The sequence below is a fragment of the Cloeon dipterum genome, chromosome 3 (assembly GCF_949628265.1).
Source record: "Cloeon dipterum chromosome 3, ieCloDipt1.1, whole genome shotgun sequence".
Classification (NCBI taxonomy): Eukaryota; Metazoa; Arthropoda; class Insecta; order Ephemeroptera; family Baetidae; genus Cloeon; species Cloeon dipterum.
Genome location: NC_088788.1, coordinates 27,654,104 through 27,673,076, shown reverse-complemented (window position 1 = coordinate 27,673,076; position 18,973 = coordinate 27,654,104). Strand labels below are relative to the sequence as shown.

Below are 18,973 nucleotides of genomic sequence, written 5' to 3'. Positions count from 1 at the left end.
TTCGTTATGTATGCTGATATTTAAGTATATAATAACGATGACATACATAAGTTGTTTAAATATCAAAACGTAAAATAATTTTAATATAATTAATTATTTTTCAACATTTTGTAATGCATTAATGATTTGTTTTGTGTAAGTTATAAATTTGACGCAACAAGGTTTGAAGGAAAAACTGGGAATAACACAATAATTAATACAACGCATACAACGCAAAAAGAGTTAACCATATCAGTAACAGCATAATTAAAGCAGATGTGAGCATACAGCAGAGTTGAGAGGTTGAGACGAGATCTTACCCTGAGAGAACCGCACACTCAGTAGCGATTTCTTTTCGAAAATGCTCTGTAACCAGATTGGCTGCTTGTTTGTAATCTAGCCAATAAGAATCGTCACAAGAGTCTGCTTAAGACCAATCAGCGCTTTACTCTTGATGTTGCATCATCTGTTTCAGAGCATCCGAGTCGTGCCCACATGTGTGCGGCTCGGCTCCTGCCGTATAGTAAACAAAATCCTTCTCTGGCATGAGGCATGAGTAGATTTTTTCGGAGAATCGTGCCGCATTTCAATATTGCACGTAGTGCATCCACCAAGATAGATTTGAATAATCTCGTCGCGAGCATGAACTCGTTTAAATCTAAAAAGGGCGCTGCTCCTAAGAAGAAATACGCCTCCTCAAATTTGTCCCTACAGGTTATGGGCAGTGGTGCCCACGGAACGCCGGCTTCTCTCTATGTTGTATCTGACCAGACAAGGTAATTTGTCCCTCTAATTTTAATGTTAGAGACGCTTAATTGCTGCTATTTTCCTCCCTAGGTATTTATTTAACTGTGGCGAAGGCACACAAAGGTTGGCACATGAACACAAAATGAAACTGTCCAAGTTGGAGCATATCTTCATCACTGGGTCCAGTTGGAAAAACTTTGGAGGGTTACCTGGCTTGTGCATGACTGTTAGAGACGCTGGTGTGACTGATTTGACAATCCATGGGCCTGCTAAAGTGGTATGTTAAGAAAATTAATTCACAACTTAATTACATAAAAGTAATAAAATAATTTCAGGATGAAATATTTCATGCCAGCAAGAGATTTGTGACTCTCGGAGACCTGAATGTAAAACTGGCTGCAGTGATCAAACCTTTTGAAGATTCGGTGATGAAAGTGAATTACGTCTTGATAGAGGGTGAAAATTCAAGCGACACTGACAAATTAGCTGATGAAAGCTCTGGGGATGACGAGAATCCAATAAAGGTTTCAGTTTTAAATTGTTTTCTTGCCATGAAACCATTAATTTTGAATATTGCAGGAGAAAAGAATTTGCGTGAGATCTGTAGATAGCAACAAAAGCCTCTGCTTCATCTGCACATTGCACCCTAGAAAAGGCACCCTGCTGCTAGATCAGTGTGAAAAATTCAAAGTTCCGTTAGGCCCTCTGCTGGGAAAACTCAAAGCAGGGGAGGATATCATCCTGCAGGACGGAACTGTGGTCAGATCGCAAGATGTCACCAGTCCAGATGACCCTGGGTCGGTCTTTATTGGTGAGTCAAGCAGCTGTTAGTTAATCAACAAATTTTGGGTACGCTGAGGGTTCTTGGGAAATGGTCCCAAAAAAATATTTTACCCAGCACTTTTTCGTGTTTTCTTCAACATGCAAAACGTTTCAATTTGTTTTAACTATAAAACAAAATAATAATAATTATAAAGATCATTATAATAAAATTGCAAATAAATGGCTGACTGGTCATAAACAAATATTGATTAAGCAAGCTCATACTTTGTTCAAAGAGAATTTGTCCAAAAATATTTTGACTAATTGTTGATACGACATACTTGGAAGCCATTGTGCACACTTCACAGTCACCAAAAACTCAAAATTATGGGGCGATTCTCCCTAAAAACAAAATATACTTTAGGATGAATTCCGAAGATTATTCTGAATCGCTTGGAAAAGTTTTGAATCACCCATCTCGGACAAATGATATTTATATCCCTTATAAGGACCTCAATAATTATGCAATTCACTTATTGTTAAAGAAAATAATTTTTGGAAACAATGTCCTAGTTTTTGCCCAAACTTAATCAGCGCACTTAACGTTCTGGATGTATTGATGAGAGACGGCTACAATAAGGAAGTTAATTTATATAAAAATCATGACTTGTTTCTTTGAAAAATAAATTTAACCCTAAATTATTTTTGCAGTTGTTGAATGCCCAGACAAATCGTACCTCACTTCCTTGTTGGATCACCAAGAACTGAAGAAGCACCAAGTCTCAGATTCTAGCAGCAAATCTGACTTAGTCAAATTTGTGATCCACTTCACTCCTCCAGAAGTGATGTGCCTCCCGGAATACCAGAAGTGGATTAAGCTCTTTTCTCCCTCTACAACCCACGTGGCCTTGAATTCAGACAACTACTGTCAGGGCACAACTGCTGTCCATCGACTGCAGCACAAACTCCACCTTCTGCATCAGGACATATTTCCACTGATGAAAGAGCGGCCTCAAATAGCTTCAGCTGTCAGCAATGTTGTCCAAGGAAATACACTTGTTAAGTGCAATGTCCAGCCAAAACCCGGAATTGATTTGTGAGAAATATTGGTATCTTTTTCTCAAAAAATACTCATATTAGTAAGTTCTAGATCCTCTCGACTGTTAATTGACCCTCAGTTGTATGTCGAAGAATGCTTGGTAGAAGCTGGTTTTGAGGAGGAACTAAAGAGTCTCAGCAGGAAACTTCAAATTGCAGACGTTAAAGGGGCGGTGTACCCGAGAGTTACATTTTTAGGCACTGGATCTTGCATTCCAAACAAAACCAGAAATACAAGTGGAATCTTGGTGGAGACAAGGTAAAATACCTAACTGTCCTAAACTAATTCACAAAGATTATCCATCTCAAATGGATTGGTAAAAATAATATTTTTAAGTTGCCGTGAAAACAAATTTTCCCAAAATAGTATGACCAGGAATTAAAGTATTTAAAAATTTAACCATGAATTAGAGATAATAAATTAACAATATTGATCCAATATTTATGACAATTTTTGTCAATCTGAGGTCACATCAGGTAACCTTTATTCGATAAATACCCTTGCGGGTTAAATTGGAATTTCACTTCATTAATTTTAATTCAAACAGTCTGAGATTTGTATATTTAATTTCTAATTAATTTGCAGCAAAGACTCCTGCTTTTTAATGGACTGTGGGGAGGCAACTGCTGGTCAGCTGATAAGACTGTTTGGTCTGCCAGGGGCCAATGATATTTTACGCAAACTGAAAGGCATATTTGTGTCGCACCTCCATGCTGACCACCACATCGGTTTGGTCGGTGTCATTCTAGCGAGGAAGAAGGCATTTGAACTGAGAGACGTTGTGCCGTCAAAGCTTATTCTGCTTCTTCCTTATCACGTTGTGTCATTTGTCTCCGTAAGTTAACTACTTAATAATCAGTTAGACACCCAGCTTGACACCTTTTTTTAGGAATATAGCTCAACCTTTGAAAATATTGCTGACCAAGTTGAAGTATTTCAACTGACCGAGGGTGTCGACTACAGTGAGTTCAACAGAGCAATTGGTTTGAAAGAAACCACAACCTGCCTTGTGAGGCATTGCAGCCACGCTTATGGAATTTTGTGCGAACACGAAACGGGTTGGAAAATTGTTTATTCTGGCGACACCGAGCCCTGCGATAAACTGACCGAAATGGGTAAATGAGTCTTTGAAACTGGAGTGGCTGGCATTAAGTTAGATTTTTTCTGCAGGTTACGGCTGTGATCTTTTAATCCACGAAGCAACCATGGAGGATGGACTGGAAGACGAGGCGAGGAAGAAGAGGCACTCAACCACTTCGGAGGCCATCCAAGTAGGCCAGAAAATGGCTGCAAAGTTTACCCTTTTGACCCACTTCAGCCAGCGCTATGCCAAAATCCCTATTTTCAATGAGAAGTTTTCTGAATCGGTTGGAATTGCATTTGATAACATGCAGGTAATTGATAAGCGATAATTTATTTGCGAGAAGTTATATATAAGTAATTGTTAGGTGTCTCTAAGTCAACTGCATTTGCTGCCGGTAATGATGCCTGCCATGAAGATAATGTTCAGCAAATACCATGAAGAGATGGAGACTAAGATGATTAAGATCCAACAAAGGAAAGAAAAGAGAGAGCAAATTCTTCAGAAAATCGAAAAGAAAAAACTTGCGACCGCGTTTACAAAGTGAGAGCGAGTGTCGCTGTGCAAATAAACATGTTGATCATGCGTTTAAAAAGCTAAGCGTTTTCCTCTAATAACAAATCTTTATTTTTCACCTCAATTCGAGCTTCTGTACATAATGGAAATCTACTTGTGGATTTTCTTCAGATGAAGGAATCCGGCGACATATTCAATGCAGGTAGTTCACCAGTGGTACTTGTAGTTGCGGTGGTGCTCTGCAATTTAGGATAAATTAAGAAACTGATGGAAAAATCTTATAGTAAAATGGCTTACTCAGTTTTCCGTAGTTCATCACGTAGAAGAAAAGCATTCCAGCGAAGGTGACCTGGAAGAAAGGAGCAATTCCGGTCCTCTTTGGCTGCACGTACTTATGTTGCCAGCGCCAGAAAGCTGAAAACATTGTTAAAAATAATGTTATCAAAATAAAAAACCGAAAATTTAATTTCACATAATATGGAAAAGTTACAGTTTCCACCGGGTTACACATCTCTCCAGTTCTTATGAGATTCTTATTTAGGATTGTGGGTGGCAAAAACTGAATAAGTCGCGGCGAAAAGTGTAATTTATCCATCCATTAGGCAGGAACAAAGAAAACATACCTCGGCTGAAAGCTCCAGCGATGGCATTTGGAGACTTATTCCTGCGGGCTAGCCAACCTCCAATCTCACCGACCTTCACTTGAGTGAAAGGGGTGTCGACTGAAATTATTAGAAGTAGTTAAAATCGGCTCATACACGCAAATATGACAGCAATATTGATTTGAAAAGATAAGTTGCTATGTAAGCCAGTAAAAAAATCCCTGATCAAGAAAATTGATTTTGCAACAGAAGTGCACAACCGATTTTGAAGATACAGGGCTCATTTTGAAGGAAAATATATAAGGAACAAATTCAAGATAACTTACTTTTGCCATAATAACGGGCAGGGTCGTAGGGCCCGTGAACCTTTGGATTATATTCGGCCGGGTAGTCACCGAACGCCATCTTGCTACCGGAGACAGGATATTCGATTGTGCTGCCACCAAATATTTTTAACCGCAAACAGGGGATTTTAAATGGGCTGGTGCTCCATGAGGCGGTAAAGACACGTGTCAATAGCAATGCTATAATCCTTATCTTTCCAGCAGCTTTCCAGTTTCCAGTCTCCATGAGTAAAGTGAAATTTGGATGGGAAATGGGAAGAGAAGAGTCAAACATATTTTTCAAATAAAAATTATTCAGATTTTCAGTTTTTGTTAAATAAAAGAAAGCGATCAATAAACGGAGATAAATTTCCGAACTTTATGGAGGCTGAAATTAAACGCAAAAAGTTTTCAATGACTTTTTTTCTTATTTGTGCTTATATTTGTTATATCATTGAAATTAGCGAAATTTGATGCAGCTACCTCTTTGTTTGCAGTTCAGTCACAGCTGTTTATTTTACGCATTTTTCTGCCTCACAAAAGAAATTGAATAGCTCGTTATACACCAAGGCTATGCATTTAAGGCATGTAATTTTAATTGAAGAAAGAGACCTTGAGTGCATCGCTATGCCTTACATTGGCGCATATAAATAACAATTTTTTAATAAATATTTATGAATCAATCTAATTTTGTTTAAAAACCCACGGTCAAAGCTTGTGCTTGTGAGATTGGCGTAATCTTTGCTTCCTGGAAGGTAAACCTGACAGCAAATTTCAAACATTCACCAATGTGCAAGCTTGATGTGCTAAGTGCGATTTGTTTGACAATTAGTGTGATATGATATCACGAAGTTTGCAGCTTACGTATCTCGTAATAATAGCTCGTATTTAACTCAACAGCTCAGTCGCCCTAGTGCACGAGTCTGTTGTAGAGCTTTGCAAGCGGAACGGTAATACTAAACTTTTCTCTATTGTTCTTTTTCAATAAATGTACTCTATGAAAACTTTTCGCTTCCTGCTGAAAGATTGCTTTATCTGTTCGCCGCATAGACAGCACTTTTAATTTTTGCAGATGCCAGCAATGTACATCCTTTTCCCTTTTGTTTTACATTGCCATCCCTCATTCTGCTATATACGTGTGTGTGTGTTCTGCACACCATTTGGAAAGTTTTGTGTCGTCGGCGCGCACTGGAAGGTAGCAAGAGCTGTTTGCAAGACGTACGTACGATATCGCTCAGCAGCCCTGTCGGCGTTGCGTACTTTTTCAATATAGCCGGCAGCTCTCCTTGCGCTCGTTCCACTATTATTTTCCTCTCGTACGACTTACGAGGGATCGATCGAGGAGCTGCGAGACGAGCAGCCACGTTTTGTGTGTGAAACTTTTTAAGGCCGCGCGCAGTCTGGGCGAAATGTTGATGATTGCTTCCAGAGGGACTTCGTTGTTAAAAGTCATTCCGCGTCTTTTAATCTTCCGTGTGCGAATGCGGCCATTATCGCAGTGCAACACGTTTTAACGACATAACTTGATGCTACATTCCGCCCTATCTTAAATCATGTTTTGATTTAGGGTCGAGCTTCCTTTTTAATTATATCTATCTGAACTCGTGCTTTTTATTTTCTCTTCAAGTAGAAACTGAGCATCAGCAATGTCCATCAACGGGAGTGTGTGTCCAAGCGGAACGGCGCCAGGCATGTCTGGAGTGTCTGGAGCATTGCTGACCAGTTTAATTGGCTCCCTGCTGAGCGGTGCTTGTGATATTGGCAACCCAGATGACTATCCTCTTGACACTAAGTAATACATTACCCATAAACTATTTTTCAATAATGCATTAGACTTAGGAATTTTCATGTTCAGTTTTTATTTCACGTTTCTTGCAAATTATTTTAAATTCCGGATTTACCATTTATCAATTTTAAAAACTGCCAAAGAAAACTGTTTTGTAAAAATAACAATAAAGTCACCAAAATACTACCGAATTATGTTAAAATAAACGATATAACATAAATTTTCCACAGCTATCATTATTTCCAATTGATTGCATTTCTTTTCAATACCTCTTTCTATGGTGACTTGCGATAAGATAAGGTGGTTTCGTTTCTATGTCAATACCGTTTTCTCAATAAATCTTTTCGCCTCGCCCTTGAGGAGCAATGAGAGAAAGGGAGAGTTCGCCTTTCGTTTGTGTTGGCCCGCGTGCCTTGCGTGCCACACAGATTGCATAACTCGAGTCTGCTGCAGGCGCCTCTCCCTTGGTCTCTTATTGTTAGATAATAAGTGAAACAGTGGACGAGCAAGCAAGCAAAAGCGACGCAATGCTCGAAATCCCGTCAAATTTAACCGCAGCTAATATATAATAAATTAACAATAGCACCCAAATGAGCGAGTTTGACTTCGTGATAGTCGGAGCCGGCGCTGCTGGCTCTGTCCTGGCCACCAGGCTCACCGAGTCGACGTCGGCGAATTTTACTGTTGCGCTGCTCGAAGCTGGCGGCAATCCTCCACCTGACTCGGATGTGCCGGGACTCTCCCATACTTTGCAGGTAAAACTTTAATTTTTTTCTCAAGTTTTTAATGGATAGAAAAATTTAACTTTGCGAGAGTACACACAAAAATGGCTCAAGAGGTATAAGTTTAAGAGACAAATTTTCTCTTAGAAGCATTTCTTAAAAAATACATAAATCGTGGGGTGTATTTATAATGCTATATTCAAACTAAATTAGACAACAATAATTTATAGAGATGTATTTAAACGAAAACACTGATTTTTCACTGAACTTTAAGACTTCCGTAGATTCCAAATTATCTCCTATAAAAAATTCGCTATCAGTGTGCTTGTATAATTTATAGTAAAAATTCTAATTTGAGAGTTGTCATGAATATCGATCGGCAGAGAATTTTCCAATCGCACGCAAAAGAATTCGGTGTTGTACAAATGAGGAACTGCGGGGCGGAAGAGAACGACAGGCGATAAATTGATTGTGTGCTCATTTAAGTGCGTGTCAAGCCTCGAGGGCGTAGGCTTGAGCGCCCTTGAGCGCCGCCACAACAGGATGAGAGTTGGAATCAATGATGAGAAAGAGATTGGTGGTGGCTGCATAATAACAGGGCGTGTGTACGAACAAACCGATGCAGGTGGGCCCGGCACCGCCGAATTTCACCGCAGTGTGCCGGGCGGCCGGGTCACGCAACTTTGTTGCCCCCACTGACATGACACGAAGTAATTAAGCGCGTTTACAAAGATTCCAATCGCCAGACAATTAATTCACCGTGCTTAACCCCAGGGCGTCGAACATGAGTGAACTCGTCTAGAGCACTGCTGGGCTCCGCCGCAATTATAGCTCTACATCATAATCCTCTTTCACACCTACCACCTTGTCAATTACTCGGATTTTAACAAGTGCTATTCAAGGTAGCGGCAGTTACTGCTAGCTTACTTTCACCGTTACTTAATAGCTCTACGTTTTATTTAATTTAAAAAAATATTATGTTAGCTTTGAATATTTTAGATACTTATATATTCATGTCATTTTTTTAAAAATAATTTTAACAATATTTTCTTCAATGGAATAATTTCAAACTAATCTTTTCTTGAAATGAAATCTGGCAAATATAATCATTCTGTTAATTCATAAAAACATAAATACCTTGCTATATGCCTTAATCCTGACTGTAAGACACCAAAGAAATTTTATTACCACAAAAATTACTGCTTCTTTCTATTTATCTACTTCTAGCTTGATGTTTGTTGTAATATAAGAACCTTAATAGAAGTTGCGGAATTCCAGATGACAGATGCTGATTGGCAATACAAAACCGAGCCACAAACAAACGCATTCCAAGGGCTGGAGGGAAACAGGTAATAACAGCGCAATGACGAAACGCTATTCGGCATTTTTATACTACCCTTTTTATTTTCGCAGATGCCTTTGGCCACGGGGGAAGGCACTCGGGGGCTCGACGGTTCTGAACGCGATGATTTACGTTCGCGGCCATAAAAACGATTACGACAACTGGGTCGCTAAAGGCAACCCTGGCTGGGACTACGCCTCCGTCTTGCCCTACTTCAAGCGCTCCGAGGACATAAAGGTAGCCGGCTTGCAGAATTCGACGTACCACGCAAGCGGTGGACCGCTCCCTGTGTCGAACTTTGAAGAATGGCCGCCGATATTTCAAGTGAGGCCCAACGGAATTAATGGGCTGATAAAAAAGTTTCTCTTATGCTGCTATATTTCAGGCTATGCTCCAGTCGGCCGTTCAGACTGGATCGAGATTAACCGACGTGAACGGCGCGCAGCAGGCCGGCTTCAACAAGGCGCAGGTAACCGCCTCCCATAGCGTCAGATTCAACGCAGCCAAGGCATTTTTGAAGGGCGCCAAAGCCAGGGAGAATCTGCACGTCTTCAAACATGCTCAAGCGACCAAAGTGATATTTGAGGGAACAAGAGCCGTCGGCGTGGAATTCGTGAGAAATGGACAAGTGCGGACTCTGAGAGCGCGACAGGAAGTGATTTTATCTGCTGGTGCGATCAATTCTCCGCAACTTTTGATGCTCTCCGGCGTTGGACCTGCAGACCACCTGAATGACCTGAACATCAGTGTAGTTCACGACCTGCCTGGCGTAGGCCGCAACTTGCAAGATCACTCGAGGTTCATGGGAGCAACATTTAGTGTTCCAAAAGAAAACAATTCAGTGGATCCAGTTTTCCAATATTTTCAAAGTCGCTCAGGACGACTGTCGACGACCGGCGCTTTGAGCCTGACAGGTTTCATCAGCACAAATTTTAAATCTAGAAATTACCCAGACGTTCAGATGCATTTTGAAGGACCTTTTAGTGACGCAAGAAATGTAGACGTGGGTTCGAAAATCTATGGACTGACACAAGAGTCAAAAGAAACGCTTTTCAGGTATAGTTGTTACACTTACGAAAAAATTATATTTAAATTTTAATAATTTTTCACTTGTTTGTTCTAGACCATTATTTAAAGAAAATCGCGACGTTTACATCATGGAGCCAATCCTCTTGCGTCCTAAGAGCAGAGGCTGGATTCAACTTCAGTCTTCCAACCCTACAGCGGCACCAAAAATATTTGCCAATTTCTTCGAACATGAAGAGGATGTGGAAACCCTGGCAAGAGGTGCTATATGGAGTTTGGCAATGAGCCAGGCCAAACCTTTGAGAACCCAGGGTGCCAGGTTGAACACTGCGAAGCTACCGGGTTGTAGCCAGTTTCCTTCGCTATCTTTCACCTACTGGAAATGTGCCGTCAGACACACTGCTGCCACCACCTACCACCCCGCTGGCACCTGCAAAATGGGGCCTGCCGAGGACGCGTTGGCTGTGGTGGACGCTGAGCTCAGGGTGCACGGAGTGAAAGGACTAAGGGTGGTTGACGCTTCTATCATGCCAGATATTGTCAGTGGCAACACTATGGCACCTGTTTATATGATTGCTGAGAAAGCTGTGGATTTGATTTTAAATTCATACACAAAAAATTGAGAATGTTAAATTAATTAAAATTCAATAACATTTTGGTCTTGAAATTTATTTAAATTTTATTATTTTATCAATCAACCTTAACTCAAAATCTCAATACAGATAAGAACTCAGCGATTCAGTGAAATCGGGAGAGAAAAATGGATTATTCAAAATAATTTTCACGCTTCGAGTTTTCTAGGTCGCAACTCACTCCAGCGGCGCAGCATTAACCCGGTTCGCACGACGGCGGTGACCTCATTTTAATTAGATAATCTTCTAGTCTAGTGCATAATTAAATCCTGCCCTTTGAGTAGATGTGCAACTTTTGTGCTGCACGTATCTCACTCGTTTCTCCCTTGAGAGGGAGTCGAGCGTGCCCAAATGTGTCATGAAAATGTAGGGTCGAACGAAATGGCCATAAGCACCAAAGTTTGCGCCCGAGATTCTCCTGCTTTCCTCGTCCGCCATGATTCCATAATAAATCCACGCCCAACTTAGTTAGGAAAACGCACTCTCTTACAAAGTGCGAGCTGCAACAATGAGCAGGAAAACTAACTTTTCGAGTCTAGCTGCTCCTTTCATTTTGAGCAACGTAACGCTGCGGTATTTTTACCATCGGCCTGTTGACCCCAAAGGATGAAAGCCGCTGTGGTGAGGGAGCAAATCTGGCTGTCGCAAGGAATTTCCCAGCGTTTTTTCTTCGTGAAAAAGTTCTTACGGTCGGCAGGGCAGAACGCTTGAATATAAATGGAGAAAACACTTCGCTGCGACCCTCTTTCAAAGACTTCACTGGTGCTGGAACACTTATTTTGATTACTACTGTACCTCGATGGCTTTGCAGTTGTGTACCATGTTTTAAAATTTATTCTAAGAATGTCTGACCAGCTGACGCATTAAAAATCGCCCTATTTTTAGTAGAAGAAAAATTATTTTTGAGTCAGAACCTTTCCTTAAAAATATATTATATTTGAAGCTGGATATTTGGTGTAAATTTAAAATTTTGCTTCTGATTGGTATTTGATAAATTTTATTTTGCCTGGACGAGACATTCAAAACAAACTTATTTCGACCAATTTGAAAATAATTAAAAAATGTTGATTTTTTTAAATTAAGTTTGCCACTCTTGTCTCATACCGTCATTTTCTCCGAATATGATGGCCCATAAAAAGCATGTAAATGAACACCTTGCAGCCCCTTCATGATTCTGCCTTTTCAGGAGAAACCATTTCATCGTGTTGCAGGTGAAAATTTCCATTTAGCCCTGAAATTTGAAACCGCTCTAGTAAACGGTGTAATTGAACAGGTTGCGAGCATACTACTTCTCCGAACGCGTTTTGAATAATGAAGCCATTACCAAGGCCCAATTTAAATTGCTAATGGACCTGCAGCCGTTACTGCAGACGCTGCTCAAGAATGGAGCGCGTGGATAAAAATGGGTTTCTATTCACTATTCAGCACGGTGAATTGAAACATGACGAGCAGACCGATTTTTATCTGCACGCGGCAGACCTGATTCTCGGCGATAAGCCCTGAGCCGGAACTGACATCAGCAAAGTTGCCCTAGGGTGTGCAACCTCCGACAGAGTGCGTCTGCCGGGACGGCGGAGGTAGCGGCGACAGCCGGGACTTGAGGGGTCATAGGGGAGGAGGCTGGTGCACTGGTTGCCTGGAAACAGGGGCGAGCCAAACACACTCGGAGAGCGGGATCGCTCGGGTGATGATGTAGCGCGCTCGCAGCCTCACTCACGTGGTGCCAGTGCGCCTCGAGCATGTGACCTAGCAGGGTGCGTGCTGACCCCCGGGGTCGAATGCCAGACGTGTCCTCACTCGGTGCAGCAGTGCAGTTCGTGTGGAATAAGCGAGCATCCTCGATTGCCGATGGAACTAAAATTTTATTGCGAAATGTGCGGCACGCGGTCTGCTCGGCGTTGAGAGCATAGAAAGCGAGCAGTGAGAGTGTGTGAGTGCGGTGCCGATTGTCAACATGAATAACGAGTTGGATCGATTAGCAACGCATCTGATGGAATTGAACAATCCCACCTGAGTGCTTCCACTGCGGTGAGTGCATCTCATCAGCTAATTTACTTTTTAGTTCGCAGGGCTCAGTGCAAATTGTGCCTGAAGGAGATTTCGGGTGTTCTATATCTGCTAGTTTGGAAAAGCAAGGTGCAGAGTTTTTTATTCATGGAGTTCATGAATTAAAAAATCACAGAAAGAATATTATCAATTAAATAGCACAAAAAAGGCAAAAGACAAGCTGAAACTAAATATTGAACCGACATTGTGTGCCGAACATACTTTTGCTAGTAAATTATATTCTTAAACCGATTTGAGCTTTGAATTAAACTCAATGTTTCGTTATTTTTTTTTAATTTCGGCGCAAGAGTTTGAATTTCAGTTTTTGGTTCGGCTTCACTGCTTTCATTTGTATTATAGTTCTTTTAAGGGGTGAAAATCTCAGGCGGTGTTATTAACATATTTTACATTCCTTTTTCCATGTAGATATTACCTCCCAATTTCAGTTAATCTGCACGAATCATGGAAGTTCTTTATCACACCCTTGCTGAATGTCACGCAACTTGATTTTAGCCCTTTTGGGCGAGCATAACAACACGTCAATTCCAATTTGCAACACGAAGCGGTTTCGCGAATTAATTTGGTTCGGGATTGTAAACACGTCTCCACCCTTGATGCTTTTCCACTCCGGCAGACATGAAACCCGATGGAGCAGTAGATATAAATGCATACGAAAGTAGTGCTGCCCTTCCGTCTACCACCCTTCGATCGTAAAGATCGAGTCCTTTCTCTGGCACAAATTGCACGGAGCCTGTGCGACCGATGACGGAAAACGCTGTTGTGACTAGTGATTCACGTTGCGTATTCACCGAGGAGCACTGGAAAATGTTGTCTCATCGCCGAGGAATGCGATGGAGCAAGAACCCGAACACCCCTTAGCTTTGTGTGTTGTGTGTGTTACCCAAGTATTCGTGTCGTTTGTTTCCTGCATGCGATGTGTGAATGTTTGACTTTTTGCCACTGCCGAGAGAAACAACAGGAAAGTCTGACCTCTGCGCTTAATTACTTACCTGATGGAGCTTGATTCCTTTTCAAGTTTTCATTAAAATTTACAGGTATATCTAGTAGGAGGTGAATTTTTAGAATTAAGTAGCATCGTAAATCTATCTTGGAGCCAAATTATTACATTTACATTACGATTTGATAGGTTTTGTTCTATAGTAATGAATTGCGCATTTATTTTCTGCGAATGATATGCTTTGATGTAAGATAAAGATTTAAAGAATTATAGCCTTGAATGGATTTTTTTTATTTTTCCACAATTTTTTGTTTATCCAAAAGTCATAGCATAGGTGGTACTGTGGTTATATCAATAAAATTTTAGATGAGGAAAAGCTACCAAGATAGCAGCATCCCATTGAAAATCACTTAAAATTAAATTCTTTATTCTATAATATATAACTTTAAAAAATTATCGTGACGTAATTTTCCGCTGCAGTGTCTTTCAAGTATTTTTTATGATACGAAAAATTAACTTTTAACCAGTGAATACGGATACACAGAAATCAATGTTTAAATGATTAAACTAGCATATTTTTAAATAATCATATTATATTGCATCGTTTTCATGATTAAACCTTTAAGAAAAAGGCCAATTTATTTAGCATAAAAATAAATCATTCATTTTAACTCGTTATATTATTGATGAGCTTATTGATGCACTATAAAATAATTTGGGAAAGAGATAAAGAGTTGTTGTGACAGCGAATTAGCATGGGAGAACAAGGCTCTTGCGGGGAACATTGATTGGCCGTGACCACTTCCTCCGCGGTTGTAGCTTTTTGTTAACACTTACACAAACTCAGCACGACGACCGTGGGCTAAACTGCACACGGACGGCCCATGTGACTCGCTTTCCACCCAATAATATGATATTCAGGCCGCCTACCTTCCTGTGCCTTTTTAGATATCAATAACCTAGCAATAAAGTTGCGCCGTGCTCTCTTTCTCTCTCTCTCTCGATTTTTCTTATTAAACTTCTTTGCCTGGCTTTGCTCTCAGTTGGCGTTCTTTCGACGGGAAAAATGCAGCCGTTATATATCAACCGTGAAATTGCTCGCGAGCAAATGAAGGCGAGGAAACGAGCGGCACATGACAAGATTGATACGCTCGTTGCGCTAGCTTAATTTCGAACACTGTGAGTGTATACGCGTTTTCCGAAGAGTGCAACTGATTGTGGCCTCTGAGAATTATCACCGCGGAGTGATTATAGAGCAGTTCGCCGCTTATTCCCTGGTCCTGGTAGTTTAAGTGGGATTTAATAGCTGGAACGAATTAAACTGCATTTCTGCCTGTGAAGACTAGAAAAGCGATTGTTTCAAAATGGTGGAAAATAATTCATCTGGGCTAAAAATTTCTGTATATCATAGAATACTATTCCACTACACTAGAGACGCAAAGTTTTTTACCACAGCAACTACCCTTTGGCAAGGGAGTCCGCTCTATAATTCAAGCTCTCCCATTGTGATTTTCGGACTGAATGCTAAATATTAGAAATTCCGGCGGACGACTTTGCGCCATAAAAGAGACGGGGGCGCAAATCGACGGGCTCTCACTCGATTGGCTCATCACATTGGAAAAAATCAGCAGTCCCATCAGGTGTGTGTGCGACGCAGGAGGGGCTCGCAGCTCGAATGAATATAAATCTGGGCAGCAAAGCTGAACCATTCTCTCTTTCATCGCTCACTCTAAAGCCACCGGCAAAATGGACCGAGTGTAAATTCCGGCGGCCCGCAACTCTGCTGACGCCGAATAACGCGGAGAAAAGGGAACCGGAGATTTTGGCCTGACTCGAATTTATAGTCCGGCTGGCGAGGCATGCCGATTGATAAAGGGCGAAAATGGGCGCTGCCAAATCGATCTGAGTGGCCGAAATTGTTTATTTACAGTGCCGTTGAACGACTCTTTTGTCGCTTTACGAACACGGGACAAAAAATTCACAAAAATACTGGTCAATGCAGCTGCTACCACAATGGGAGTTGGTTCGATGTTTTCAGGGTTCAAAGACCTTGAGTTTCAGAAAAAAGTACTAAATTATATAACTGGTAAAGTTAAAATTTTGAATATTATGAAAATTTAACTCATTCTCGCACTGTTCTGCGGCAGTTTCGTATTCTAAGGCTTAATTAGCAGGACTAACCTGCAAAAGAAAATACTGTTTAATAACTAAATAGTTAAAATTAGTCAAGAAAGGGCCAACTGAATGATCAAATCAATATTAATATCAAAGGTAGTCTTTTGCAGCAATCAGCCACATATTGTAAGTTTTCTCTAATTTAATTCAAATAATTTCGTTAAATCATACTCTCAATTATTACAAGTAACCCACATATTTTTGCAAAGACTCAAATAGGGAAACTAAACCTCTTAACTATCGAAAAAATATCCAGCTCTATATATTTATATGATAGTGATGATAGTATTTTTCCCAAAAAGTAAATTTCAGTTTATAGCTGTAGTATGCGCAAGTGCACTTGGTTTAAAGCGTCAGGTGCAATGTGCTGAAACCTGTGGCACGGACAACTTGTCTAAAAAAACTGTGCTTCAACTTAATTACAAGTGCTTCTAGCTTAATCCAGAGCTTAAAGCCTGCCTCACCAGCAACCTACCTGTCACAACATACGAGCAGTGAGCTGAAAAGTCTTTTTTGCGGCAAAATTGCAAATGCTGGGAGAAACGTGAGTGGATGTTCAGGGCGGAAAAGAACGCGTCTGTTTGCAAAAGCGCCGGTCTCGCAGGAATGTGCGCGCCTCTCTCTCTCTCTCTCTCTCTCTCTCTCTCTCTCTCTCTCTCTCTCTCTCTCTCTCTCTCTCTCTCTCTCTCTCTCTCTCTCTCTCTCTCTCTCTCTCTCTCTCTCTCCCTCTTGCGCGTCTGCGAAATTTCCAGCCGAGAGCTGGCGGAACGGGTGCATGCTGGAAAATCGTTAGATAACCTTACTTGCAACTCCTCCTTGCTCAGGATCCGCCAAGGAGAGTAGTAGCAGAGCGCACTCACTACTTCTTGTATGCTATAGTCGCTCTCGCCGAGCATTACCATCCGAGCCAGAATCCGCTTTCTTGCGAAGAAAGGGACTTGGTGATGAGCTCAAATCTCCAATAACAAGTGTACGCTTGCGTAAGAGCGTGCACGTAGATGTAGCGCATTTTCCTGTAGCACCGCGTGATACGCAGAATATGAAATCGTTCCCCGTCCATGATGCTGAATTTCACTGCCGTTTCTTCGCTAATTAATAGTAATCATGAATGCCATTTTTAGCATTGAAAGATAACGTGCAATTGAGAGGAAAAGATTATGTAATCTCATTTTTCGGAATAAACCCAATCCTAACAAAAAATAAGGTCAAACACACATTTTTAAATTAAGATGAAGTCCTAATGAAATTTCCCATGGAAAAGCACCAAACAGTTTAAATGATATGTGGTGCTTGCGTGAGGAGTTAAAATTCGGAGCCATTAGTAGTCTTTAAAAGTCATAAGTTAATATTTTCCAATTAAATTATTAGAATTTCGGTCTAATCAGTATTGGCTGGTTTTGGTTTTATTTCGTTGTAGATTCAGCTCTTTTCCGTTCTGATTAATTTGTCCTTTCCGTCTGATCCCGTTCAGGATTATTTTTCGCCTTCGCCTTTTCGGCTCTGATGTGAAGCGAGCGCTCAAAAAACGAGCTTCTCTCGGAACACTCTGTCTAAGCACCATGCGATCTACAATTAAAAATGCAAATCAAAGACGGAGAATTATGCTGGTGCTGCAGTTGTGGCGTTAATTAGCCATTGCGCCATTTTCAATCTAATTAGGGCATCACCCTATCGCGGAAAGCTGCAGCAAATGCCAGCGGCCCGCTGATTCGCATTGAGTAGCTGCCACATCAAAATATCAACACGGGGCAAAAGAGAGCAGCGAACACGGCTTGTCACGGAATTATGCACGACGTTGCCCATTAGGAACAAAACATGTGCCAAACACACTCGGCGGCTCGTCACAGAATAATAGGGGCGCGCCATTAAGGGTGCAGCAACGCTCGACTAATTTTTATTGCCTCTCAAACTCGCAAGTTTCGCTAAAGCTGCTGCTCTGCGTCCCAAGCGTCGCTTTTTCTCGAGCACCAGTAGCAGAAGCAGACTCGCAGTGCAAGATCGAGGAAGTTGTAAAATTAGGTCCAGCGCAAAGTGCTTCGCTTTTCCGTTGTGTTTTATTGTCAGTACAACCGGCCGGCCCTTGTCCTTGTAGCTCGCCGAGAAGAAAAAGCGGGAAATCCGTCTCGCACATAAATACCCTGACGCTTATTGGAAAATAAATAAGGTCTCTGTTTTTGCACAGCAAGTGTGTTCATGACGTTGGTTTGCTTCTGTTTCAAACAAAGAAGCAGCATTCTCAGAAAAATCCTCTCTAAGTTATACTACTGCAGAAAAGTCATGCGGATTATTTATTTTAAATTTTACCGTTGCGCAGAGTAGTTGGAATGAATTACAACGGTGCTGTTAGAATCATGAAAAATGCATGAATCATCAGAGGAATTCATTCTGTGTAGCATAAATCAAGTTTCCTAACTAGTTTGGCTCTATAATGTTTGCCTCTAAATAAAACAATCACAAATATTTCATGAAACCAGAAGTATTTAGGTTTAATTCTTTTTTAACTACATTATAGCTTAAAAATAATTTATCTGTCAGAAAACGCCCATTAGTTGTAAAAATTTCATGCAAAAATGGCGCTTCCAAATAATTTATAATTTACGCAAGCCGTGTAGCGTTTGCGTTCCATCTGACGCCGCAAGGTGTTAAGTATTTGCAGCATGTTCACCATCTCTTTGTGCTCAGCGGCATTTCTCATCGAAGTATGTGTGTCACGGAAGATTCGCTCAAAGGGTGATAGAGCAGGTAGAAAAGAAGAGGCGTACCTGTCTTATTGATCAAAAGCACCGCACGCTCGGTCCGTCATCTCGTTATCATTGTTTGAAAACGGCGAGTCATCGATTAGCTAGCCAAGGTTTTCGCACAGACGGACTTGTGTTTGTCTTCACTCGTGAGTCGTAAATTGGTCAAACAATGAGGGGAAACACCTAGATTTAATTAAAATCGGATAAATAGGAAATTTAGTAGAAAGATAAAATTGCGGTAACAAATTCAAACACGCACCACAACTGGAGATCCATTAACATGTTAGTATGCAATTAACCGGCAAAAATAGTACGTTGAGGTTCGAGATTCGTAGCGATGCTTACAAAATTTTATTCCGTACTTGACTGAGCGATACCAATATAAAAATAAAACTGTCATAGAATGCAAATGCCTTCAAGCAAATTCATACTGAAA

The 18,973-nt window shown here is 40.9% G+C and overlaps 4 protein-coding genes across 4 annotated transcripts in view; 3 read left to right on the top strand and 1 right to left on the bottom strand.

Annotated features, from left to right (window-relative positions):
- The first annotated feature begins 464 nt into the window (after window positions 1-464).
- Window positions 465-4,263, top strand: LOC135940895 (ribonuclease Z, mitochondrial-like). The gene is made up of 10 exons (XM_065486008.1): window positions 465-755; window positions 817-1,003; window positions 1,062-1,250; window positions 1,306-1,537; window positions 2,200-2,584; window positions 2,639-2,845; window positions 3,173-3,422; window positions 3,477-3,702; window positions 3,758-3,981; window positions 4,036-4,263. Exons 1-10 carry the CDS (start codon window positions 532-534, stop codon window positions 4,213-4,215), a joined length of 2,304 nt encoding a protein of 767 aa, XP_065342080.1. The 5' UTR covers window positions 465-531; the 3' UTR covers window positions 4,216-4,263.
- An 8-nt stretch (window positions 4,264-4,271) lies between these two features.
- On the bottom strand, window positions 4,272-5,272 carry ATPsynF (ATP synthase, subunit F). The gene is made up of 4 exons (XM_065486018.1): window positions 5,113-5,272; window positions 4,808-4,906; window positions 4,482-4,598; window positions 4,272-4,423 (listed from the first exon to the last, which is right to left on the bottom strand). Exons 1-4 carry the CDS (start codon window positions 5,189-5,191, stop codon window positions 4,392-4,394), a joined length of 327 nt encoding a protein of 108 aa, XP_065342090.1. The 5' UTR covers window positions 5,192-5,272; the 3' UTR covers window positions 4,272-4,391.
- Window positions 5,273-5,947: 675 nt separating this feature from the next.
- Window positions 5,948-10,628, top strand: LOC135940472 (glucose dehydrogenase [FAD, quinone]-like). The gene is made up of 7 exons (XM_065485371.1): window positions 5,948-6,059; window positions 6,740-6,901; window positions 7,479-7,650; window positions 8,896-8,966; window positions 9,031-9,283; window positions 9,345-10,015; window positions 10,083-10,628. The coding sequence occupies exons 2-7, from the start codon at window positions 6,756-6,758 to the stop codon at window positions 10,606-10,608; spliced, it is 1,839 nt and encodes a 612-aa protein (XP_065341443.1). The 5' UTR covers window positions 5,948-6,059; window positions 6,740-6,755; the 3' UTR covers window positions 10,609-10,628.
- A 1,656-nt stretch (window positions 10,629-12,284) lies between these two features.
- LOC135940898 (uncharacterized) overlaps window positions 12,285-18,973 on the top strand; it is a 72,099-nt gene continuing 65,410 nt past the window's right edge. Inside the window, exon 1 of the mRNA XM_065486017.1 lies at window positions 12,285-12,645. The gene's annotated coding sequence lies outside the window, so the exon portion shown is untranslated. The remainder of the gene's footprint in view (window positions 12,646-18,973) is intronic.